Source organism: Bufo bufo, chromosome 4 (assembly GCF_905171765.1).
Source record: "Bufo bufo chromosome 4, aBufBuf1.1, whole genome shotgun sequence".
In the NCBI taxonomy this organism is placed as follows: domain Eukaryota; kingdom Metazoa; phylum Chordata; class Amphibia; order Anura; family Bufonidae; genus Bufo; species Bufo bufo.
Genome location: NC_053392.1, coordinates 602,922,127 through 602,949,492, shown reverse-complemented (window position 1 = coordinate 602,949,492; position 27,366 = coordinate 602,922,127). Strand labels below are relative to the sequence as shown.

Below are 27,366 nucleotides of genomic sequence, written 5' to 3'. Positions count from 1 at the left end.
TCGGATCCGCAAAACGCATACGGACGTCTGAATGGAGCCTTACAGGGGCGTGATCAATGACTGTGGTGATCACCCCATGTAGACTCCCTGATCACCCCCCTGTCATAGATTACCCCCTGTCATTGATCACCCCCCTGTAAAGCTCCATTCAGATGTCCGCATGATTTTTACGGATCCACTGATAGACTGATCGGATCCGCAAAACGCATACGGACGTCTGAATGGAGCCTTACAGGGGCGTGATCAATGACTGTGGTGATCACCCCATATAGACTCCCTGATCACCCCCCTGTCATTGATTACCCCCCTGTCATTGATCACCCCCCTGTAAAGCTCCATTCAGATGTCCGCATGATTTTTACGGATCCACTGATAGACTGATCGGATCCGCAAAACGCATACGGAGGTCTGAATGGAGCCTTACAGTGGCGTGATCAATGACTGTGGTGATCACCCCATATAGACTCCCTGATCACCCCCCTGTCATTGATTACCCCCCTGTAAAGCTCCATTCAGATGTCCGCATGATTTTTACGGATCCACTGATAGACTGATCGGATCCGCAAAACGCATACGGACGTCTGAATGGAGCCTTACAGGGGCGTGATCAATGACTGTGGTGATCACCCCATATAGACTCCCTGATCACCCCCCTGTCATTGATTACCCCCTGTCATTGATCACCCCCCTGTAAAGCTCCATTCAGATGTCCGCATGATTTTTACGGATCCACTGATAGACTGATCGGATCCGCAAAACGCATACGGACATCTGAATGGAGCCTTACAGGGGCGTGATCAATGACTGTGGTGATCACCCCATATAGACTCCCTGATCACCCCCCTGTCATTGATCACCCCCCTGTCATTGATCACCCCCCTGTAAAGCTCCATTCAGATGTCCGCATGATTTTTACGGATCCACTGATGGACTGATCGGATCCGCAAAACGCATACGGACGTCTGAATGGAGCCTTACAGGGGCGTGATCAATGACTGTGGTGATCACCCCATGTAGACTCCCTGATCACCCCCCTGTCATAGATTACCCCCTGTCATTGATCACCCCCCTGTAAAGCTCCATTCAGATGTCCGCATGATTTTTACGGATCCACTGATAGACTGATCGGATCCGCAAAACGCATACGGACGTCTGAATGGAGCCTTACAGGGGCGTGATCAATGACTGTGGTGATCACCCCATATAGACTCCCTGATCACCCCCCTGTCATTGATTACCCCCCTGTCATTGATCACCCCCCTGTAAAGCTCCATTCAGATGTCCGCATGATTTTTACGGATCCACTGATAGACTGATCGGATCCGCAAAACGCATACGGAGGTCTGAATGGAGCCTTACAGTGGCGTGATCAATGACTGTGGTGATCACCCCATATAGACTCCCTGATCACCCCCCTGTCATTGATTACCCCCCTGTAAAGCTCCATTCAGATGTCCGCATGATTTTTACGGATCCACTGATAGACTGATCGGATCCGCAAAACGCATACGGACATCTGAATGGAGCCTTACAGGGGCGTGATCAATGACTGTGGTGATCACCCCATATAGACTCCCTGATCACCCCCCTGTCATTGATTACCCCCTGTCATTGATCACCCCCCTGTAAAGCTCCATTCAGATGTCCGCATGATTTTTACGGATCCACTGATAGACTGATCGGATCCGCAAAACGCATACGGACATCTGAATGGAGCCTTACAGGGGCGTGATCAATGACTGTGGTGATCACCCCATATAGACTCCCTGATCACCCCCCTGTCATTGATCACCCCCCTGTCATTGATCACCCCCCTGTAAAGCTCCATTCAGATTTCCGCATGATTTTTACGGATCCACGGATACATGGATCGGATCCGCAAAACACATACGGACATCTGAATGGAGCCTTATAGGGGGGTGATCAATGACAGGGGGGTGATCACCCCATGTAGACTCCCTGATCACCCCCCTGTCATTGATCACCCCCCTGTCATTGATCACCCCCCTGTCATTGTCACCCCCCTGTAAGGCTGCATTCAGACATTTTTTTGGCCCAAGTTAGCGGAATTTTTTATTTTTTTTTTTCTTACAAAGTCTCATATTCCACTAACTTGTGTCAAAAAAAAAATCTCACATGAACTCACCCTACCCCTCACGGAATCCAAATGCGTAAAAATTTTTAGACATTTATATTCCAGACTTCTTCTCACGCTTTAGGGCCCCTAGAATGCCAGGGCAGTATAAATACCCCACATGTGACCCCATTTTGGAAAGAAGACACCCCAAGGTATTCCGTGAGGGGCATATTGAGTCCATGAAAGATTGAAATTTTTGTCCCAAGTTAGCGGAAAGGGAGACTTTGTGAGAAAAAAATAAATAAAATCAATTTCCGCTAACTTGTGCCAAAAAAAAATATTTCTATGTATTCGCCATGCCCCTCATTGAATACCTTGGGGTGTCTTCTTTCCAAAATGGGGTCACATGTGGGGTATTTATACTGCCCTGGCATTTTAAGGGCCCTAAAGCGTGAGAAGAAGTCTGGGATCCAAATGTCTAAAAATGCCCTCATAAAAGGAATGTGGGCCCCTTTGCGCATCTAGGCTGCAAAAAAGTGTCACACATCTAGTATCGCCGTATTCAGGAGAAGTTGGGCAATGTGTTTTGGGGTGTCATTTTACATATACCCATGCTGGGTGAGAGAAATATATTGGCAAAAGACAACTTTTCCCATTTTTTTATACAAAGTTGGCATTTGACCAAGATATTTATCTCACCCAGCATTGGTATATGTAAAATGACACCCCAAAAAACATTCCCCAACTTCTCCTGAGTACGGCGATACCACATGTGTGGCACTTTTTGCGCATCTAACCAAGATATTTGGCATTTGACCAAGATATTTATCTCACCCAGCATGGGTATATGTAAAATGACACCCCAAAACACATTCCCCAACTTCTCCTGAATACGGAGATACCACATGTGTGACACTTTTTTGCAGCCTAGGTGGGCAAAGGGGCCCACATTCCAAAGAGCACCTTTCGGATTTCACTCGCCATTTTTTACAGAATTTGATTTCAAACTCCTTACCACACATTTGGGCCCCTAGAATGCCAGGGCAGTATAACTACCCCACAAGTGACCCCATTTTGGAAAGAAGACACCCCAAGGTATTCACTGATGGGCATAGTGAGTTCATAGAACTTTTTATTTCTTGTCACAAGTTAGTGGAATATGAGACTTAGTAAGAAAAAAAAAAAAAATCATCATTTTCCGCTAACTTGTGACAAAAAATAAAAAGTTCTATGAACTCACTATGCCCATCAGCGAATACCTTAGGGTGTCTACTTTCCGAAATGGGGTCATTTGTGGGGTGTTTGTACTGTCTGGGCATTGTAGAACCTCAGGAAACATGACAGGTGCTCAGAAAGTCAGAGCTGCTTCAAAAAGCGGAAATTCACATTTTTGTACCATAGTTTGTAAACGCTATAACTTTTACCCAAACCATTTTTTTTTTACCCAAACATTTTTTTTTAAACAAAGACATGTATAACAATAAATTTAGAGCAAAATGTATATATGGATGTCGTTTTTTTTTGCTAAATTTTACAACTGAAAGTGAAAAATGTCATTTTTTTGCAAAAAAAATCGTTAAATTTCGATTAATAACAAAAAAAGTAAAAATGTCAGCAGCAATGAAATACCACCAAATGAAAGCTCTATTAGTGAGAAGAAAAGGAGGTAAAATTCATTTGGGTGGTAAGTTGCATGACCGAGCAATAAACGGTGAAAGTAGTGTAGGTCAGAAGTGTAAAAAGTGGCCTGGTCTTTCAGGGTGTTTAAGCACTGGGGGCTGAGGTGGTTAAAGGGACGCAAGTCAGTGACTGTCCAGTGCAATGAGCAGGCGGAAAAGGCTTTCTTCGCACTGAAGTCTGCCCTGTGTGGGTCCCCGGTGTTGGTTATGCCCGACTTCAAGAGGTAGTTTGTGGTACAGACAGATGCCTCTGACGTAGGCCTTGGAGCTATACTCTCTCAGGACATCAATGGGGAGGAACATCCCCTTGTTTTCCTGAGCCGCAAACTTACCCCAGCCGAGACTAGGTACAGTATAGTGGAGAGAGAGTGCCTGGCCATCAAGTGGGCACTCGAGTCTCTCCACTATTATCTGTTGGGGAGGAAGTTCCGTCTGGTGGCCGATCACTCCCCTCTCAAGTGGATGAGCCAAGCCAGAGAGAGGAATGCTCGGGTCACCATGTGGTTTTTGTCTGTACAGAACTTTCCGTGGAACATAGGGCAGGCAGGTTACAGGGAAATGCAGATGCCCTGTCCCGAGTACACTGTCTGGCGTGTGTTCATCCCCTCAGAGTTGAACAAAGGGGGGAGGTATGTAGGAAAGCGCAAGGAACCGTCATTGACGGAAGATATGTGTCACTGAGGTTTCTGGCTTCTGTGAGGTAAGAGCCGGTAATTTTAAGTGTCAGCGGCAGCTAGTGCTGACTGACACTATTAGTTATTTAGTGTGGCTGTAAAGCTGATCCGGGCTGGCTCTTACTGGGAGCAGCCAAAGTGCAGGGTGGGTGGCTGTTCCCCCCGTTCCAGGCCAGTTTTTGGTTAGGGATATAAAACCCAGCCAGCAGTCTCAGCTGGTGCGGATTATCCTCCATCTGACAGTGGAGCTTTGCCAGTCTCTGTGTTGGGGCCTGAGAGTTTGGGCCGGGATTAAGGCCTGCTATCTTGTTTGGATGAAAGAACGTGGACTTCTATTTCACCCAAGGACTTATGTGTTGCTGCCTGGTGTAAACAAACACCAGACTCAAGGTGACAGTTTTTTCCTTGAAACTGACTTTTTGTTGTCACTTTCCTTATGTGTGAATAAAACACTGAACTGTTTAAGTTAAAGTCATTGTCGTTGCCTCTATACTGCGTCTGCAAGGCTGTCTACCAGAGCAAATCCCCACACTTGATAAGCCTGCCTAAAAAGATGTGTTTTTAAGGCACGTTTGAAGGTGGAGAAGTTGTGAATTGACCTAGTATTCCGGGGCAGAGTATTCCAGAGAGTAGGTGCAGCTCGAGAAAGTCTTGAAGACGGGAGTGAGAGGTACGAATTATGGAGGTTATTAATCTTAGGTCGCTAACAGAACGGAGAGCACGAGTAAGGTGGTAGATGGAGATGAGGGAGGAGATGTATGGAGGTGCAGCACTGTGGAGAGCTTTATGGGTGAGGGTGAGAAGTTTGAACTGTATTCTGTGGTGGATGGGCAACCAGTGAAGTGACTGGCACAGGCTAATAGCATCAGTATAGCGGTTGGATGGATAGATGAGCCTGGCTGCAACAGACTGAAGGGGGGAGAGTTTAGTGAGAGGAAGACCGATTAGTAATGTGTTGCAGTAGTCAAGACAAGAATGAATCAAGGCAACAACAAGAGTTTTTGCCCTTTCCACCGTAAGAAAAGGGCGGATTCTGGCGATATTCTTGAGGTGCAGATGACAAGAGCGTGTAAGTGATTAAATATGGGGAACAAAGGAAAGATCAAAGAGTCAAAAGTAGCCCCAAGACAGCGGGCATGTTGCACAGGAGTTATGATAATGCCGCAGACCGAAATTGAAATATCAAGTTTAGGTGAGTTAGTAGATGGGGGAAAGACAAGAAGTTCAGTTTTTGAGAGGTTCAGTTTTAGATACAGAGAGGACATGATGTTAGAGACAGCTGCCAGACAATTACTGGTGTTTTGGAGTAAAGCAGGGGTGATGTCAGGGGAGGAAGTGTATAGTTGGGTGTCATCAGCATAGAGATGGTATCGAAAGCCAAATCTACTGATAGTCTGTCCGATGGGGGCTGTATAGAGGGATTAGAGTAGAGGACCTAGTACTGAGCCCTGAGGAACGCCGACATCAAGAGGAAGAGGAGAAGAAGAAGAGCAAGCGAATGATACACTAAAGGAGCGGCCAGAGAGATAGGAAGAGAACCAAGAGAGAGCAGTGTCCTTAAGGCCAATTGAGTGAAGCATGGTGTGGAGGAGTTTATGGTCTACGGTATCAAACGCTGCAGAGAGATCCAGCAGAATCAGAAGCGAATAGTCACCATTACTTTTTGCTGTTAGGAGATTGTTAGACACTTTAGTAAGGGCAGTTTTTGTAGAGTGAAGAGGGCGAAAGTGATTCATTCATTCATTCAGGCACGTATTTATGAATTTATTAATTCAGTCACTCAAATTTTTATTTAATTTTATTTATTCATTCAATGATTCACTCATTGATTTGGTTCTTCATTCACTGATTCATTCATTCACTTATTTACTTAGTTATTCATTTAATCACTCATTTATCTAGATATTAATTCATTTCTTCACCCATTTAGGCTACTTTCACACTTGCGGGACCCTGCCGGATCCGTGCTTTCGCAAGTACACCCTGCCGCCGGAAGTCCGCTCCGGCCCCATTCACTATGCCGAGAGGCGGCCGGACAAAAAACACAGAGTGCTGTAGTTTTATTCCGGCCGCTTCTTGGCATGTTTGCTGTGCTGTGGCCGGACTTCCGGCCCGCCCCCATTATAGTGAATGGGGCCAGAGCGGACTTCTGGCGACACGATGGACTTGCGGTAGCACAAATCCGGCATGCTGTTCCGGCGGGGGCAAGTATGAAAGTAGCCTTATTTAGTTATTCATTAGTTTACTTATTTATTAATTCATGCACATTTATTTAAGTTATTCTTTCATTCATTATTTTCATTTATTCATTCTCTCATTCATTTAGTCATTCATTCATTAACTTACTCATTTAGTTATTCATTTATTCACTTGTTTATGTAATTATTAATTCACTCATTTGGTTAATCGTTCATTCATTCACTTTTCTATTCATTCCTTCACTAATTTATTTAGTTATTCATTCATTTATTCATTAATTTATTCATTCATTCCCTCATTAATTAATTAATTCACCCATTTATCTAGTTATTTATTCATTTGCTCATTTATTTAGTTATTCATTCACAGTCATGTATTCATTCATTATTAAATCATTTATTCACACATTCATTCATCATCCATTCATCTATCCACTCACTCATTTATTTAGTCATGTATTCATTCATCCATTCAATCATTTATTTATTTATTCATTCACTCACTCATTTGTTTCATAAATGTTTCTTCCCATGATGGGACTGTCCCTTTCAGACGTCAGATTTCTTCTTACGATATGCAGGCAACCTTTGGATATTCTGCTCTGTTTTTTCCACCCATATAATTTTTTTGCTCAGTCACCCATCTATCATCATCATGTTACCCATGTCATAGCAATGCTCAGCTCAAATGTCTGACATCCGTCCTTTCTAGATAACATTCCACGAGCATCTGATTACTGAGACCCCCCCCCCCCCCTCCTCTTCAATTTCCTGTTATTGCCTGGGTGGGGGATAAGAAAGATGTTGAAACATCTGCCCCTAATGCTAAAATGCAAGAGCAACTCATCCGTTCACCACCCCTTTTACTTCATGACCTCCTTTGAAGTGACCACAGGCTCCATAAAAGGGGATATAATTACTCACATCAGTTCTTCCCCTCCAGACTGCTCCACTTCCATAGACATTCTACACTCTTGTTTGTGCTGTAACTGCTCCACCGGACACAGAAGGTTGATAGCTATAAAATCTTCAACGTCCCAAAATCAGCTTGGATATTCTTATTCATCTCCATCACCCTGAAGGTATTCCAGGCCATAATGACCAGTAAATTTCCCCAGATATTTGGAAGTACTGGTCTAATGGCTATAACTTTTTCCTTATTATTTAAGACTGTCTTCTCAATGCCAGGCTGTAACCAGTGTTTGTAATTTGTATCTATTTTAAAATTACTATTATAAAATTTGTAATTTATAGATCTAAACCTCTGCTCATTCTGGACTCATTCTGGAGTCCAGTAGGCAGTCATTTAACTGTCATACCTTGAGTAAGACCTCCCACTGGACTGCAAAAAGCAGAGATTTAGATTAATAAATTGCAAGTTATACTGAATCTTTCCCCAGAAAACTATATATCAATCTGCCCAGCTGCCCCTCCTCTATAACATGCTCATCATACTGTAGATTAGACTTCATTTTTAATGTACATCCCATTTTGTTTATGAATTTAGCACAGTACTCCGTATATGTGGTATTACATACCATAGGCATAGTCCATGTGGCAGCTACTATGTGACCCATAGTGGGGTGGCTCAAGCTCAAGAACCAGACACTTCTGTCCCTGAGATGGTATGAACCAACGCCATGAGACCACAATATCCACCCCCCAGGATATGGTTTAGTACACACAGACTGCTGAGTTTGATGGGAGTTGTAGTTACACAATAGCTAAAGAATAACTTGTTGTAGACAGAATGTTAATGCAGATCTAAATTCTGAAGGCTTCTCTTACGGATGTCAAGAAAAAAAGAAGAACCCAAGTGCAGTAGTTTTCTTTCTATTATTCTTTATCATAATGACCTAACCTCTCATGTAAGAATGTGATAGGCAATGTTTACTAGTGATGACCACAATTTCACACCCTGCACTCTACTAGTCAGGAATTCCTCCATCTGTTGTCTCCTCCTCTAGGTCTTCAAGAGTTTCTTCCCATCTGGTTTACACACTATATATAATACTCACTACTACTCTTTTGTCTTCAGCCTCCACACACAGAAGCACAATACTATGGCAAGTCTAGCTGCTAAACTGGCCAAAGATAGGGCCACAGCCTCAGGGGTTGGGGCCAACGAGAATCCAAGAAAATACTTAAACCAAGACTTGGAGGAACTAAGGGCACAATGCTTGTCATCAAAGACTTTATTTGAAGACCCTACATTTCCTGCTGTTCAATCATCTCTTGGATTCAAAGACCTGGATCCTAAATCTCAGAAAGTTCAAGATATTGTCTGGAAAAGACCCTTGGTGAGGATATGCAGAATAACTAGTCTATGTACTTGTATTTTTGATGCTCTTACTATGGTTTGTCTTATTTTAATGGGTATATTTTATATATTGTAATGGCCAAAGTTTTTCTAGCCTTATGTCTGAGGAAAAGCAATTGGCTTAGAGTTTGAATGAAATGCACATCCTCAGACAATCCAAGACAACAATCCAAGAGGAGTTAGTTCTCTGGGTTCCCTGATGACCCTGCTACCATCTACTATGTACTATAGATATCTTAATCCCTTGAGGACATCTTCTATCTGTTCTTTAAAAATGGCTTTTGCAATGGGCACCATAGCCGCCAGGCATCTGCTGTTTTACACAGCAAACACCCACAACTAATGTCTATGACCAGCGATAACGGCAATCACAGACATTTAACTCCTCAGATGCCATGGTCATTTGTGACCACAGCATCTGTGGTGGCTTTCCCCAGGATTGCTGTGCTCCTGGGGCCCAAATGGCTCCACCACGCGGCGCTCAGCAGAGCGGTTCGTTTCTTGGGGTAGTCTCTTTCCCTCTGAAGGATATGAGGCTACCAAAACAATAGCTCTAATAGTTCTGTGGCAGGGCTTCATAGGAACATATTGATTGCCCCATAGGCCGCAAATAATCTATTGTACTTTTTAAACCTTCCTTGATGGTTTAAAGAAGTGGAGAGAGAAGGTCACTATCTTTTGGCTCTAGTGTAGAGGTGGGACAGACTCTGTGTTTTAGTTGTGTGTGGGTACAGGGGAGCACAAAAATGTGGCATGTGTAGTGCGGGGGGGGGGGGGTGGCTGTAGTGTGTTGCGCTGATTCTTTTACTTGGCCATTTCTAAAAGCTCTGCATAAATGGAACAATGCGGCGCGTGCAGCGGGCCGCCATTTTTTAGCCCCGCCCATTATTTAAAGCCCCTCCTGCATATAATAGGCCACACCCAACAAACACTGTACAGCTGAAATTCTATAGTTGAGGCCTGTCTCTACATATCATACGGAGAGGGGAGGGTCTGTCCTGGCTGCACTGCCTGCTTATAGAACAAGCTACAGCCAGGAAGCTCCTCTGCTCTCCTCCCTCCCCAGATCCTGCTCAAGGCCTGTGGTTCCCCCCCCACCATGGGAGGAGCCGGAGAATCTCCTCTCCTACATAGCGCCCCATACCTCTTACATCCTGTGATGTCACCTTTGTTGTAGACGTTCTCTTTTTTTATCTTCTCCATTGAGACCAGACCGCCATGATGATTTTTCAGCCATCTCCCATCTCTGCAGAGATTAACAAACAGACATTAGTTTCCCACATTTCCATCATCTTCTGAACACCTTTCCTGCCACCCCCAATACTATACTGCAGAGAAAGTCCCCCTGGAAATACTACTACCACACAGATAGTGCCCCAATACTGTGCCCGCTGTGCCCCCAATACTATACTGCAGAAACAGTACCCCTGGGAATACTACTACCACACAGATAGTGCCCCCTTCAACAATTATTGGCACACAGTGCTCTAAAAAATAACTGCGCCCAGGCACTAATAGTATAAAGATAATGTCCCCCAAAAATTATTGTGCTAAGCTGATACTGTGCCAGGGTGCCCCCCAAAGTAACAGTGCTCCCCAAAATCCCACCAATAGAAATAACTCTATGCCAGAGCACACTTAGTAGTAATAATGCCCCTATAGTGCCCATACTAGTTATCATGCTCCTCATAGAACCCCAGTAGTAGTAAAGCTAATACCCCCTAGTAGTAATAATTCTCCCTATAATATGACAGTACATGAAATACCCCCGCTTAGTGCCCGCAGTTGAGCTAATGTCCCCATAATGTATGCCAGTATAAAATACCCCTATATAGTGCCCCAGTAAATGCCCTCATAGTGCTCCTCTCGCCCTTTCCCATAGTGTCCCCCATAATATGCCAGTAAAAAATGCCTCTTCTAAGTGCCACCATATGACCCAATAGTGCTCCACTTCCCCATAGTGCCCCCAAATAATGCCCCATAGTGCCGCTCTCCCCTATAGTGCCAGTAAAAAATGCCCCCTTAGTGCCACCAGATGCCATAATGCCCCCCATAATGTGCCAATAAGAAAAAAGGCCCCTTTAGAGCCCCCACTTCCCCATAGTGCCCCCAAATAATGCCCCCATAGTGCCCCCAAATAATGCCCCTATAGTGCCACCAGATGCCCCATAGTGCCGTTCTCCCCTATAGTGCCCCCCATAATGTGTCAATAAAAAAAAGCCCCTTTAGACCCCCAGATGCCCCCATAGTGATCCTCTCCCCCATGGTGCCCCCCCCATAATGTGGCAGTAAAAAATGCCCCCTTAGTGCCACCAGATGCCATAATGCCCCCCATAATGTGCCAATAAGAAAAAAAGTCCCCTTTAGAACCCCCACTTCCCCCATAGTGCCCCCAAATAATGCCCCTATAGTGCCACCAGATGCCCCATTGTGCCGTTTTCTCCTATAGTGCCTCCCATAATGTGTCAATAAAAAAAAAGCCCCTTTAGAGCCCCCAGATGCCCCCCATAGTGCTCCTCTCCCCCATGGTGGCCCCCCCCATAATGTGCCAGTAAGAAATGCCCGCAGAGTGCCACCCCCAAAAAAAATTGGGCTGTAAGAATTGTCAGATGCCCCCATAGTGCCAGCTCCCCCCCCCTCCAAAAAAAAAAATAAAAAAATAGAAAACACTGATACTTACCTCCATCAGCAGCGATGTGATGCAGGCTCTTCCGGCCTGTGTCCCTGTTGTGTGCTGACCGGCTCAGGCGGCGTGATGATGACGTCATCGCGCCGCCTGAGCCGGCCTCTGATAGGCTGCAGGCATTAGTGCCTGCGGCCTATCAGAAGAACAGGGGAGGGACACGCCTCTCCCTCCCCTGCCACAGCACAGGCATCTGTATCGCTGTCCTGAGGACGGCGATACAGATGTATATGGAGATGAGCGCTTCCACAATGGAAGCGCTCATCTCCTACTGCCCCCCGCCACCACTGCCGCAATTACATCCAGGGCCGCGCCGCCTGTGGTGATCGGCGGTGCGGCCCTGAGGGATAAAAAAAATAAATGTCTGGTTGTTCTAGGGGGGGTCCAGACCCCCCCCCCCCTGTAGGTGCGCCACTGTGTGGGTAACAAAGGTTAAGCAGACTGTGGGGTCTCATCTGTTGTGGGGGGGATCTGATCCTGACACACTGGTATGGGGGGCATCTGATGCTGAAACACTGTTATGGAGGGATCTGCTGCTGACACATTGTTATGGGGGACACTTTATTAGAGGCAGTGGCGTACATAGAGAAGTAGCATAGTAACATAGTTTATAAGGCTCAAAAAAGACATCTGTCCATCCAGTTCGGCCTGTTATCCTGCAAGTTGATCCAGAGGAAGGCAAAAAAAAAACTGTGAAGTAGAAGCCAATTTTCCCCACTTTAGGGGAAAAAAATTCCTTCCCAACTCCAATCAGGCAATCAGAATAACTCCCTGGATCAACGACCCCTCTCTAGTAGCTATAGCCTGTATTATTACGCTCCAGAAATACATTCAGGCCACTCTTGAATTCCTTTATTGTACTCACCATCACAACCTCCTCAGGCAGAGAGTTCCATAGTCTCACTGCTCTTACCGCAAAGAATCCTTTTCTATGTTTGTGTACGAACCTGTAATGTAGTAGGAATATGTTCTCATCACGGGCATCTATGCCCCTTCTGATGCAACCCATTATCTTATTGGCCTTGGCAGCAGCTGCCTGACACTGGTTTTTGCAGCTTAGCTTGCTGTTTATTAAAATTCCTAGATCCTTTTCCATGTCAGTGTTACCCAGGGTTTTACCATTTAGTATGTACGGGTGACTTGCAATATTCCTTCCCATGTGCATAACTTTACATTTGTCAATGTTAAACCTCTTCTGCCACTTATCTGCCCAAGCCTCTAGTCTACCCAGATCCCTCTGTAGTAGTATACTGTCCTCTTCAGTGTTAAAGCGAACCTTTCACCTGGATTTCACTTACTAAACTATCAAAAGTACCTTATAGATCATCCTCATTGTGTTAGCACACGGTCTTGTCCCGCTTTTCTGTGATGTATATGCATGGAAAAATCGCTTTATAAAGTACTCTTCTCCAGCTCCACAAGTCACGGTAGAAGTCAAGGGGGTAGCCCTTCCCTCACTCCAGGCTGTAACTCCCCTGCCCTAACCCCGCCTCTCTGCAGTCTAACTGACACCTGGCTCAGTCGCCGGGACAGCGCTTGTACAGGCGGCGCATGCGCCGTCGGACTCAAGCGCGATCATGTAACTGAATCGCGCGTGAGGAAGAGAAGACAGGCAGGCATCGGGGATGGCGCATGCGCGATTCAGTTACATGATCGCGCTTGAGTCCGACGGCGCATGCGCCGCCTGTACAAGCGCGGTCCCGGCGACTGAGCCGGGTGTCAGTTAGACTGCAGAGAGGAGGGGTTAGGGCAGGGGAGTTACAGCCTGGAGTGAGGGAAGGGCTACCCCCTTGACTTCTACCGGGACTTGTGGAGCTGGAGAAGAGTACTTTATAAAGCGATTTTTCCATGCATATACATCACAGAAAAGCGGGACAAGACTGTGTGCTAACACAATGAGGATGATCTATAAGGTACTTTTGATAGTTTAGTAAGTGAAATCCAGGTGAAAGGTTCGCTTTAATTACTTTACACAGTTTAGTGCCATCTGCGAAAATTGATATTTTACTATGCAAGCCTTCTACAAGATCATTAATAAATATATTGAAGAGAATAGGGCCTAATACTGACCCCTGAGGTACCCCACTAGTGATAGTGACCCAATTTGAGTGTGTACCACTCCAATCTGAGTGTGACTTGCATTATTCCTTTCCATGTGCTTAACCTTACATTTGTCAGTGTTAAACCTCATCTGCCACTTCCCTGCCCAAGCCTCCAGTCTATCCATATCCATCTGTAGTAGTATACTGTCCTCTTCCGTGTCAATTACTTTACACAGTTTAGTGTCATCTGCAAAAATTGATATTTTACTATGCAAGCCTTCTACAAGATCATTAATAAATATATTGAAGAGGATAGGGCCCAATACTGACCCCTGAGGTACTCCACTAGTGACAGTGACCCAATCTGAGTGTGTACCATTATATAACCACCCTCTGTTTTCTATCATTGAGCCAGTTACTTACACACATACAGACATTTTTCCCCAGTCCAAGCATTCTCACTTTATATACTAACCTTTTATGTGGTACAGTGTCAAATGTTTTGGAGAAGTCCAGATATACGACATCCATTGATTCGCCACTGTCAAGTCTAGAACTTACCTCCTCATAGAAACTGATTAAATTAGTTTGACATGACCAATCCCTCATGAAGCCATGCTGATGTGGCGTTATCTGCTTATTTTCATTGAGGTACTCCAAGATAGCATCTCTTAGAAAACCTTCAAACAGTTTACCCACGACAGATGTTAAACTTACCAGCCTATAGTTTCCAGGCTCTGTTTTTGGACCCTTTTTGAATATTGGCACCACATTTGCTATGCGCCAATCCTGTGGAACACTGTCAGTATGAGAGTACTTAAATATCAGAAATAAGGGTCTGACTTAATTCTCTTAGGATACGAGGGTGTATGCCATCTGGTCCCGGCGATTTGTCTATTTTAATCTTTTTAAGTTGCAGCTGTACTTCTTCCTGGGTCAGACAGGGTACTTTTAATGGGGAATTTACTTTTACATTCAGCATTTCATCTGACAGTTTATTTTCTTCAGTGAATACAGAGATTTTTTTTTTTTATAGCTTTGCTTTCTCCTCATTGCTGTCTGCAACTCCCCCCTCATTACTCTGTAAAGGGCCGACAGCTTTAGATTTATACTTTTTACCATTTATATAACTGAAGAACATTTTAGGGTTAGTTTTACTCTCTTTGGCAATTAATCTCTCTGTCTCTAGTTTGGCTGCTTTTATTTGTCTTTTACATATTCAATTTTTTTTCCTTACAGTTTTTCAGTGCTTCCTCGCTACCCTCCTGTGTTCGTGATTGAAATGCTTTATTTTTGTCATTTATTGCTTTCTTTACATTTCTATTTATCCACATAGTTTTTTTTCTTGTTCCTTAACCTTTTATCCCCATAAGGTATGTACCTCTCACAATTAGATTTTAGGATGCTTTTAAAAATATCCCATTTTCTGGCTGTATTTTTATTTTTGAGGACTTTGTCCAGGTTAGTATGGCCTCTCTTAGTTGGCTAAATTTAGCTTTTTTGAAGTATTTTTGTTCCTCCCTGAAGAAACACTCTTTTGAATGACAATTGGAAGGTTATTACTTTATGGTCACTATTTCCCAGGTGTCCCCCAACCTGCACGTCTGTTGTTCTGTCAGGTCATTGGTTAATACTAAGTCCAGTATGGCCGTCCCTCTAGTCGGGTCCTGAACCAGTTGGGAGAGGTAATTGTCTTTGGTTATTGCCAAGAACTTGTTTCCCTTATGAGATCTACAGGTTTCAGTTTCCCAGTCTATATCTGGGTTGACGTCCCCCATAATAACAATCTCATTATGATTTGCCGCCTCGTCTATCTCGTTTAGTAGTAGATTTTCTGTGGACTCTGGTATATTAGGTGGCTTATAATAAACTCCTATTAGTATTTTAATATTGTTTTTTCCTCCATGTATTTCTACCCACAGTCACTTCACATATTCATGTCCCTCACTTATATCTTCCTGAAGTGTGTGCTTTAGACAGGACTTTACATAAAGGCAGACCCCTCCTCCTCTCTGGGCCCCATAGCAAGGATCAAACCAGGCCCCCCACACAGGACAGAAGGGTTTCTGCCTAAACCCTTTTCAATGACCCTTGGGCCATTTTTCTACTGCTTCATTTGTTAAAAGTTGTTCCTTTAGATGGTAGAGTCCTGACCAAGTTTTTACCTCTAGTAGAAGAGGAGAAAATTCCAGCTAAGACTGGGCCCACTCTTACCCTGGGGCCCATAGCAGTTGCATGATCTGCTGCTATGGTAGTTACGCCCCTGATTAGAGGATACTTTAGAGGATACTTTATTAGGCTTACACACTTATGAGGGACACTTGCATAGGGTACCTTAAGCTGGTATCTGAGCCCTCCTGGCAGGGCAATCACATTATGTGGCAGGAAAGCCTGCCCCTTGCCACCCTCCAGCAGCAGTGCAACTGCCCACCAGCTTTTCCTGCGTGCTCTGGAGTACATCCAGCGTATGCTGCACAGTGTGGCCTGCAATGTACACATGTAATATGCCAGTCATGTACTATATTCACACTATAGGACGCACAGTCATTTTTGTGAACTGAAAAATAAAAAAGTTATGGGTCCTGGAAGGCAGGAAGTACAAAATGGAAATGCAAACCCAGAAAATCGCCCTGTCCATAAGGGATTAAGATACTAACCTCCTTTGTATGCCATTGCTTTACATCCACTACATTAGACACATACAGATGTAGCAAACGACACAACACAACACGACTGCAACTGTGCATTTAATGTCAACATTAGCTACATCTGTATATTAGTATTGCTCCTCTATAACATCCACATGTCCTAATAGGTTTATGAAAAGGGGTTGTTAACTCTGGCCAATAATAGTATTCTACCTAATAAAATCTTTTGATACTTATGGTTACTTAGTGACGAAAGATCGATCAGTAGAAACAATTGTGGCTCAAGAGGAATCCGTATTTTTAATTTGTGGGTGAGGAGAATATTAATACCATTCCAGTAATCTCCAAGTTCTGGGCATGCCCAGATCATGTGCAGATAATCCGCACCTGCAGTATCACATTGAGGGCACTTGGAGGTATCCCTTTTTCCACACTTGTTTAACCAGATGGGGGTAACATATAGTCTATGATAAATATTGAACTGTATTAGAACATGATTAAAGTTGTGAGATAGTAAATCAGGGTTAGTAAAAATGCTTCCCCACCCTACCAGTTGTATATTTGGGCAATCCATCTCCCAGGCCCTTTGTCCCGGCGATTGTGTCTCACCGAAACGTGACTTAAGTAATAATTTCTATATATTTGAGATCTTCATTCTTAGTGATATCTTTCCTAACCACTCATTTAACGGAGAAGAGTTATCTATTTCTAACAGTGATTTATCATTCAAACTAAAAAGTGCTGACCGAAGCTGAAAATACCTAAACCAGGAAAGGTTCTCTACATTATGTGATAATTCCACAAACGACTTAATCTCTCTATTCTTAACAACCTGTGTGATATAAAGAATCCCATTCTTTTGCCAGAATTGATCCATTGCTATACCCTCTAGGGTCTGTAAGTGAATATTGTGCCAAAGAGGCGTGAATGTAAGTGATCCCTTTACCCCCAACCATCCTCTAGTGGTAGCCCACATTTTCAGTAGTGATTTTGTAGTCTCTTTGTGGCCCCGGTCTCTGTTAATCAGTAGCCCGGATTCCAGAAGCGTAAATATGTTATTATGTGAGGAGCTTCTCACTAAACTACTTAAAAATTTACTATTTTGCCATTTATTGCACGTCCACAACTGAGCAGCAATGAAATAGCCTTTGAAGCAAGGGAGATTTAAACCCCCCTGCTCCAGAGGTTTATATAGATATTCCAATTTGATTCTCACGCGTTTTCTTCCCCAGACCAGGTCATTAATTATTCTTTCCATAAAAATTATTATTAATCAGTAATGTATCATCTATGTTGGAGGGGGACAGAAAATTAGAAATGTCTCCATGTTGGCATCATGATCTGATGGAATTTCACTGGAAGAACCTCCTATATCATAATGGATGACAGATAAGAAAAATCATTGGGGTTAAGGAACAGGGATTGTGAATTTCCACCATAGTAACTTACCACCAGGTGATAAGTATCTTGTCGTTGAAGGTCTGACCTCTGGGACCCCCAAAAATAGCAAAAACAGGGTCCCTGTGGTCCATTCAAGTATAAGAGATATGAGGCCAAAGAGAAGCTGAGATCTCGGCTGTCTCATACAGATGAATGGCGTGGCCACGAGGAGAGGCTCAGGAGACTGAGGGACCCCTGTTCCAGTGATCTGTAAGGGTCCCAGTGGTCGGACCATCACTATTTAGATCCTGTGGATAGGTGATAAGTTCTTGTGGTGGACCACAACTTTCAATGTCTGAAGATACATCAACAACTCCAAATGTAATAATGTTACAATGTTATTTACAGGAAATAAAACCCAACCCCCAGTTCATTAAAGAAGGGGCGACTCGTGCAGATGTCTGGCAAGGATCGTTAGGTAATTAGTTTTGCATTGACGTTGAAGACGAGCTACAATTCCCTTTGTATGTGTTAACATTTTACTGTAAACATTACATTAACTAACGATGCAACTAATTAACCAACTAATCTCCCTCACAAGTGGTTGACATTTAAAGGGAATGTCTCGTGTACTGTATCTAATTTTGGTTTCCTTCATTATATCGTAGACTGTAGAAGAGAAATAAGGTTTTTGTTCTTTTTTTTTTATAGAGCTTTTATAGTCCTTTTTTAGTCTTAAAAGTTTCCCTCAGGCGGCATATTGGAGGCACACATTTCGACCTGGTATTGTCTGTATACACAGTACCACAGGATGTGTTGCTTCGTGGAAGCTGAAATGAATGGGATTATTTTTTTTTTAATTATATTATGGTCTCAGATAAGTGATGGGGTCCAGCCTTTCCAATAGAGTGACAGGGGAGCTGCATATAGTGTCTTAGATATGAGTATATTTTTACTAGTGCACTTTATCTAGCCCTCCACCAGTATAATAGTGATGTCCTGAACTCCCCTGCCCTGAACAGAAAATGAGATGACTCTGTTCATTCTGTCACAGTCTATACAGCAAAGCTGACAATTGAGCTACAGATTACAGAAATTATTTCAATTTTTTTTTGTTTTTTTTTGGTGGATAGCTAGGGTGTCTTTATTCTGAGAAGTTATCTCATTGGGACCATCTCAAACACATTTATTGAGAGATTAACTCTCCAGAATATAGTAGTCAGATTGGTCATCAGCTCTACCTAGAGTCTCTAATTCTCATAATCTCCCATATTTCTGTGAAGTTCTGGTCATATATAGTAACTGCCCAATAACAAGAGATATATTTCTCCACAGGTGACTGCTGGTTTCTAAGTTCTGTTGCATCCCTGACTCTGAATGAAGACTGTCTCCGCCGTGTTGTCCCCATGGACCAGAGCTTTGACACCAACTATGCAGGAATCTTTCACTTTAAGGTAACATACACTTAGGACCAGATTTGGACGAAATTAAGACTAAGAGTTTTCTTGTGCGTTATATTGTCTCTTGTGTCAGCAGGATCAACCGTATTAAACCAGGCATACTGTCTGTTTATGACCATTTATTCTAGAAAAACAGTACCTTGAATCCATATGCAAGTGAGTAGTTAAGTGAACTACCAACCTGTGAACCCTTGTGCCTCCTGCTTCCTCTGTCAGCCCCCCCCCCTTGATTAACAGGACCAGTTTCTTGTTTATTCATCTTGTCTGGCCCTGTCAATCAAGAAGAGGGAGGGGCTATCAGAGAAAGCAGGAGGTGCAAGGTTGCACAGAGTGGCTTGGTCCTGCGCTTGGTGCACTTAACTGCTCGTTTGCATATGGATTAAAAGTACTTTTTCTCCAGAATGAAGGAAAGGATCGCTAAGTGAAAGGTATCGTTACATTCAGCTGAGCTAGGCCTGCAAGCCATTGTGCCTGGTGTAACAGTGAACAGGTTCCCTTTAATTGATAAATGGCTGTCTGTCCGCAGCCATCACTAGGGGGAGCTTACAGCATACTGTCTTATTATTAGTGCAGTGTATACACTGCACTAATAATTTGCAACTTTTATCCATTTTCCACTGCCATCTGTACTTTTCTGAAAAGTGAGCAGGGCTTAGGGCTCTTTCACACTTGCGTTCTTGTCTTCCGGCATAGAGTTCCGTCGTCGGGGCTCTATGCCGGAAGAATCCTGATCAGGATTATCCTAATGCATTCTGAATGGAGAGAAATCCGTTCAGGATGCATCAGGATGTCTTCAGTTCCGGAACGGAACGTTTTTTGGCCGGAGAAAATACCGCAGCATGCTGCGCTTTTTGCTCCGGCCAAAAATCCGGAACACTTGCCGCAAGGCCGGATCCGGAATTAATGCCCATTGAAAGGCATTGATCCGGATCCGGCCTTAAGCTAAACGTCGTTTCGGCGCATTGCCGCATCCGACATTTAGCTTTTTCAGAGTGGTTACCATGGCTGCCGGGACGCTAAAGTCCTGGCAGCCATGGTAAAGTGTAGTGGGGAGCGGGGAGCAGTGTACTTACCTTCCGTGCGGCTCCCCGGGCGCTCCAGAGTGACGTCAGGGCGCCCCAAGCTCATGGATCATGTGATCACATGGATCACGTCATCCATGCGCATGGGGCGCTCTGACGTCATTCTGGAGCGCCCGGGGAGCCGCACGGACTGTAAGTATACCGCTCCCCCGCTCCCCACTACTACTATGGCAACCAGGACTTTAATAGCGTCCTGGGTGCCATAGTAACACTGAACGCATTTGGAAGACGGTTCCGTCTTCAAATGCTTTCAGTACACTTGCGTTTTTCCGGATCCGGAGTGTAATTCCGGCAAGTGGAGTACACGCCGGATCCGGACAACGCAAGTGTGAAAGAGGCCTAGAGTAAGGGGGCATGGCCTCCCATGGCCTGGCAGATAATTTGTACCAGAAACTGAGCTAGCGTGAATTTGAAGTTCTGGAACACAGACAGGCAAAGACTACAGCCTGAAACGCCCTGATGTTTATGAAGCTGATTTATAGCTCAGTAATAGAAAAGGACATTCAGCTTACTTCTCATCCTGGAGAACATATCACATTCTATTGTCCGCTGAAGTCAGCCTCCGACAATCAATTTCCCTTAATCATGTAGATGTAGCAGGGCTGGGTTGGTTCATGCAGTCTCATTCAGACCTGTCACAGAGCACATCTCTTTGCATGACAGTGATGATGTCATCGTGACATGAGCTGAGAGTCACAAGTGGTCAATGTAGGAGAGCAAGCCGCGACAAGCGGGTAAAACTGTGTATTGTCTAAATGTCAGGAGTGTGATGTCATCTGATGGGAGGGTTCTGAAAAATCACAATGGCCTGAGGGAAATCAACAGTGATAGCATTAAATGGTTCAGAAGAGTCTTAGGCTGGGTTCACACGAGCGGATGCCGTGCGTGGCATCCGCTCCGTGAAAGAGTGCCAAGACCCGATGCAGACTGCAGAGGCACGGAGCATTAACATGACTGATAATGCTCCGTGCCTCTCTGTGATCTCTTTACTACAAAATCACAGTGACAACTGTGATTTCGTAGTAAAGAGATCACAGAGAGGCACGGAGCATTATCAGTCATGTTAATGCTCCGTGCCTCTGCAGTCTGCATCGGGTCTTGGCTGTCATTCACGGAGCGGATGTCACGCACGGCATCCGCTCGTGTGAACCCAGCCTTAGAGACTGAGGGGCGGTCTAGCTGTGATTACAGTACTGTACATGCCGAATGGGCTCTAAATATAACTACTCCATATTTATCTCATGGCTATTTTTATTGCCTGAATCAGTAGTACATGTGACTATCCGAAATGTTGCAATAAATCTTATTAGCAGAAAGTGGTATCTTCCTCAGATTCCAGTATTCTGTAGTTCCCCTTTTTCTGTCCAGAATCCCTGAAAATGCAGTACTCCAGATGTGGGAGTATCTACTCGGTTTTGTTTGTTATATACCCGTATTTTTCGCTTTATAAGACGCACTTTTTCCCCCCCAAAAGTGGGGGGAAAATGGCAGTGCGTCTTATAAAGCGAATACTTCGCTGGCCGCTATGCTGCACAGCGCGGCCAGCGAAGTATCAGTGACAGTGTGGAGGGAGGAGGCGGGGCCCGGTGCAGTGACTCTACTCTAATACACCGGGCCCCGCAACTGTTAAACATTGAATCTGATCTATATCTAATAGTATATGCTCTGTACGGCTCTTACTGTAGTACCGGAAGTATAGCGCAGACCGGCATCTCCCTCGGTCATTCGCCACTGGCCGCACCTCCTTCCTCAAGCGCCGTCTGCTCCAGCTCCCTCTGTCATGCGCCGCCTGCCTGTTCATTCATAAAGTGAGATAAGAAGGCAGGCGGCGCATGAGGAGGGAGCTGGGGCAGGCGGCGCATGACAGAGGGAGCTGGAGCAGACGGCGCTTGAGGAAGGAGGTTCGGCAAGCAGCGCATGACCAAGGGAGATGCCGGTCTGCGCTATACTTACAGTACTACAGTAAGAGCCGTACAGAGCATATACTATTAGATATAGATCAGATTCAATGTTTAACAGTTGCGGGGCCCGGTGTATTAGAGTAGAGTCACTGCACCGGGCCCCGCCATGAGTGTCTCCGCCTCCTCCCTCCACACTGATGCCTCTGATGGGGGATATGTAGATGACACTTATGGGGATCTGTGGATGACATAAGTGTCATCCACAGATCCCCCCTCAGTGTCATCCACAGATCCCCCATCAGTATCATTCACAGATCCCCCCTCAGTGTCATTCACAGATCCCCCTCAGTGTCATGCACAGATCCCCCCCTCAGTGTCATTCACAGATCCCCCCCTCAGTGTCATTCACAGATCCCCCCCTCAGTGTCATTCACAGATCCCCCCTCAGTGTCATGCACAGATCCCCCCTCAGTTTCATGCACAGATCCCCCCCTCAGTGTCATTCACAGATCCCCCCTCACTGTCATTCACAGATCCCCCCTCAGTGTCATTCACAGATCCCCCCTCAGTGTCATTCACAGATCTCCATCAGTGTCATCCACAGATCCCCCATCAGTGTCATCCACAGATCCCCCATAACAGTGCGTCATCCACAGATCCCCGCATAACAGTGCGTCATCCACAGATCCACCATAACAGTGCGTCATCCACAGATCCCCCCATAACAGTGCATCATCCACAGATCCCCCCATAACAGTGCGTCATCCACAGATCCCCCCATAACAGTGCGTCATCCACAGATCCCCCATAACAGTGCGTCATCCACAGATCCCCCATAACAGTGCGTCATCCACAGATCCCCCATAACAGTGCATCATCCACAGATCCCCCATAACAGTGCGTCATCCACAGATCCCCCCATAACAGTGCGTCATCCACAGATCCCCCATAACAGTGCGTCATCTACAGATCCCCCATAACAGTGTCATCCACAGATCCCCATAACAGTGCGTCATCCCCAGATCCCCATAACAGTACATCATCCACAGACCACCATCAGTTCAAAAGCTACTAAAAGCACACCTTTTGGTTCAAAATATTTTTTTCTTATTTTCCTCCTCAAAAACCTAGGTGCGTCTTATCATCAGGTGCGTCTTATAAAGCGAAAAATACGGTAATTTTTGTAATGTTAATGCTATGTGCTGCACACTCAGTTGTTCCAGCGTGACCAGGCAAGCCCAAAAGTTAACAATCCTTGCACAGACCTCCCTGGAGCTCAGGGTGTGGGCTGGCTCCACCCCCTAGCTCCAGAAGTTTTCAGTCAGAGTCTGTGTAAAGAGGGAGAAAGAAGGAGCAGTCTCCATGTGCTCCTCTCTCGTATACTTCAACTTCAAGCCTGGAGCCACAGTCACTTCCATGAGCTCCAGATGTAAGCAAACAAGAACTAAAGGAGAAGGATTTGCATGGCTACAGTGAAAGAGAAAAAAAAAACAAGGTGACCCAGCCTAAGATGATCCAGACCTTGCTGCTGCAGAGGGATAACAGGTTAAGACACCTTATGCACCCCAGAATAGTGTAGCCGCTGTTGTCAGATTGTAGTTGATAGCCAGAGATCCCAGCAAGAGAAGGAGTAACAAGAAGGCCATTGCTGCAACAAGCTGCCTAGCTCATGCTTGGACATCTGGGAAGAATTTGCACTGTGTACAGATAACTGCTGGATGTACTACAATTCCTATTGTGTACATGGTAAAGAGAGTCTTTTGTTACGTTCAATATTAGGGCTTGTTACTGACTCTCCTAACACCACTTGCTGGCCATTGCATTTTCATCATGTGCCCTGCCTAGCACCCACACGGACATTTAACATCATGGGCACCTCAAAACTACTATCAGGTGTGGAGGCAACAGCTACAGGGAGTGCCCCAAGGGAATATAGAGTTCCCCTTCTTCACTGCACAGACCCCAGAGGTCAACGACCTGAGGGAGTACACTGTGACACATTATAATCAGGGCTACTACCGCTTCTTCCACTTCTCTGGCTCCTCAGGGGCTTGCTGCAGAAACATTTAGGAACCTCCTTAGTCATCAAAAAAATTATTTAGTGGGGGCATCTGAGTAAACCAGAACACACAGCACAGCTCTTGCTTACATCATACCATCATAAATGGAGATGAAGCCAATGAATGTCAAACCTTAGAAGACAATTTCTTAATTGACATACACAGCTCTTAATGCCCTGTATAGTCATAGAGGTAAATGACAAAAATTCAGCAAGCATTCACCACTAGAGGGAGCTCATGAGCTTACTGCATACTGCATTATAATTCATTTCAATGTATAAACAACATGCAGTCAGCATCTAAGCTTAATCAGCAGAATCAACATTACCAGGCTATATGCCCGGTTTATTAGGGTTGACCCATCTGACAGGTGCTCTTTAACTCTGTAGGTCATAAGTCAACCTTAAGCCTCATGCACACGACCGTTTTTTTTTTGCAGTCCGCAAAAACGGGTTCCGTTTTTCCGTGAACCGTGTCCGTTTTTTCTTCCGTGAGTCTTCCTTGATTTTTGGAGGATCCACGGACATGAAGGAAAAAGTCCTTTTGGTGTCCGCCTGGCCGAGCGGAGCCAAACGGATCCGTCCTGACTTACATTGCAAGTCAATGGGGACGGATCCGTTTGACGTTGACACAATATGGTGCAATTGCAAACGGATCCGTCCCGCATTGACTTTCAATGTAAAGTCAGGAGTCCCTATTATACCATCGGATCGGAGTTTTCTCCAATCCGATGGTATATTTTAACTTGAAGCGTCCCCATCACCATGGGAACGCCTCTATGTTAGAATATACCATCAGATTTGAGTTAGATCGTGAAACTCAGATCCGACAGTATATTCTAACACAGAGGCATTCCCATAGTGATGGGGACGCTTCAAGTTAGAATATACTAAGAACTGTCTACATGACTGCCCCCTGCTGCCTGGCAGCACCCGATCTCTTACAGGGGGCTGTGATCAGCACAATTAACCCCTCAGGTGCCGCACCTGAGGGGTTAATTGTGCGTATCATAGCCCCCTGTAAGAGATCAGGTGCTGTCAGGCAGGAGGGGGCACACCCCCCTCCCTCGTTTTAAATTTATTGGTGGCCAGTGTGCCCCCCTTTCCCTCCCCTGTATTACTGTACATTGATTGGTGGCCGGTGCGGCCCCCCTCCCTCCCCTGTATTACTGTACATTTATTGGTGGCCAGTGCGGCCCCCCTCCATCCCCTGTATTACTGTACATTCATTGGTGGCCAGTGTGGCCCCCCTCCCTCCCCTGTATTACTGTACATTCATTGGTGGCCAGTGCGGCCCCCCCTCCCTCCCATGTATTACATTCATTGGTGGCCAGTGTGCCCCCCCTCCCTCCCCCTCCTAATTAAAATTTGCCCCCCATCATTGGTGGCAGCGGAGAGTTCCGATCAGAGTCCCAGTTTAATCGCTGGGACTCCGATCGGTAACCATGACAACCAGGACGCTACTGCAGTCCTGGTTGCCATGGTTACTTAGCAATTTTTAGAAGCATTATACTTACCTGCGATGTCTGTGACCAGCCGGGGGCTCCTCCTCCTGGTAAGTGAAAGGTCTGTGCGGCGCATTGCTTATAGCACAGACCTGTCACTTACCAGTTGGAGGAGCGCCCGGCCGGTCACAGACATCGCAGGTAAGTATAATGCTTCTAAAAATTGCTAAGTAACCATGGCAACCAGGACTGCAGTAGCGATTAAACTGGGACTCCGATCGGGACTCTCTGCTGCCACCAATGATGGGGGGGGAATTTTAATTAGGAGGGGGAGGGAGGGGGGCACACTGGCCACCAATGAATGTACAGTAATACAGGGGAGGGAGGGGGGCCACACTGGCCACCAATGAATGTACAGTAATACAGGGGAGGGAGGGGGGGCCGCACTGGCCACCAATGAACGTACAGTAATACAGGGGAGGGAGGGGGGGGCACACTGGCCACCAATGAATTTAAAACTGGGGAGGGAGGGGGGTGTTCCCCCTCCTGCCTGGCTGCAGCTGATCTCTTACAGGGGGCTATGATACGCACAATTAACCCCTCAGGTGCAGCACCTGAGGGGTTAATTGTGCTGATCACAGCCCCCTGTAAGAGATCGGGTGCTGCCAGGCAGCTGGGGGCAGTCATGTACAAAGTTCGTAGTATATTCTAACTTGAAGCGTCCCCATCACTATGGGAACACCTCTGTGTTAGAATATACTGTCGGATCTGAGTTTTCACTTCGTGAAAACTCAGCTCTGAAAAAGCTTTTATGCATTTTATCTGCGATCCGTCTGTGTGAAAGTAGCCTACAGCCACGGATCACGGACGCGGATGCCAATCTTGTGTGCATTCGTGTTTTTTCACGGACCCATTGACTTGAATGGGTCCGTGAACCGTTGTCCGTCAAAAAAATAGGACAGGTCATATTTCTTTGACGGACAGGAAACACGGATCACGGCCGCGGATGAACAACGGTGCATTTTCCGAGTTTTCAACGAACCCATTGAAAGTCAATGGGTCCGCAGAAAATCACGGAAAACGGAACAACGGCCACGGATGCACACAACGGTCGTGTGCATGAGGCCTTATGTACATTTTGCTCTTTGTCTATGGATGGGATATAGAAGCTCAGACCTCTATAAAGATTTATTAGGAAATTATCAGCACAGAAAAGAATGACACAAACGGGAGATTTAGAAAGCAGATGAATTGTTGTCATAGCAAGAACACAAACTGTGAATTCCTGTTACCACAACATGACAAAATATAAGATATTTACAGCTCTGCCTCTATGACAAGATCCATGACTCAAAGATCGGGTGTAACAAGACCACATTCACCTGTGCACTAACCTATAACCTGTTCCCCTCAGTTCTGGCAGTATGGCGAGTGGGTGGATGTCATTGTGGATGATCGGCTGCCTACTAAGAAAAACAATCTACTGTTTGTCAAGTCCACCGCGGCTAACGAGTTCTGGAGCGCCCTCCTGGAGAAGGCCTATGCCAAGTAAGAACCTAATATAAAATCTAAAGCTGGTTGTACACACCACGATCAAAAGGATCTAAAGGCTATGGGGCCTGGAGGACTGTTTTTCCCATGGTAGATATCAGGGAAAACAAGAATTGGGCATTTCTGGATTAAAACAAATCTGATCCTTAGGAGATAAGCTACCAGAA

At 45.3% G+C, this 27,366-nt stretch overlaps 2 protein-coding genes across 2 annotated transcripts in view; both read left to right on the top strand.

Moving 5' to 3' along the window:
• The window catches only part of LOC120999349 (calpain-8-like), a 138,431-nt gene that overhangs the window by 60,328 nt on the left and 50,737 nt on the right, over window positions 1–27,366 (top strand). The gene's annotated exons all lie outside the window — the stretch shown is intronic.
• Window positions 7,595–27,366, top strand: part of LOC120999348 (calpain-8-like) — a 68,564-nt gene continuing 48,792 nt past the window's right edge. The window contains exons 1-5 of the mRNA XM_040430215.1: window positions 7,595–7,710; window positions 8,667–8,928; window positions 18,110–18,179; window positions 19,037–19,155; window positions 27,063–27,196. Coding sequence (XP_040286149.1) covers window positions 8,692–8,928; window positions 18,110–18,179; window positions 19,037–19,155; window positions 27,063–27,196 — 560 coding nt within the window. The 5' untranslated portion in view covers window positions 7,595–7,710; window positions 8,667–8,691. The remainder of the gene's footprint in view (window positions 7,711–8,666; window positions 8,929–18,109; window positions 18,180–19,036; window positions 19,156–27,062; window positions 27,197–27,366) is intronic.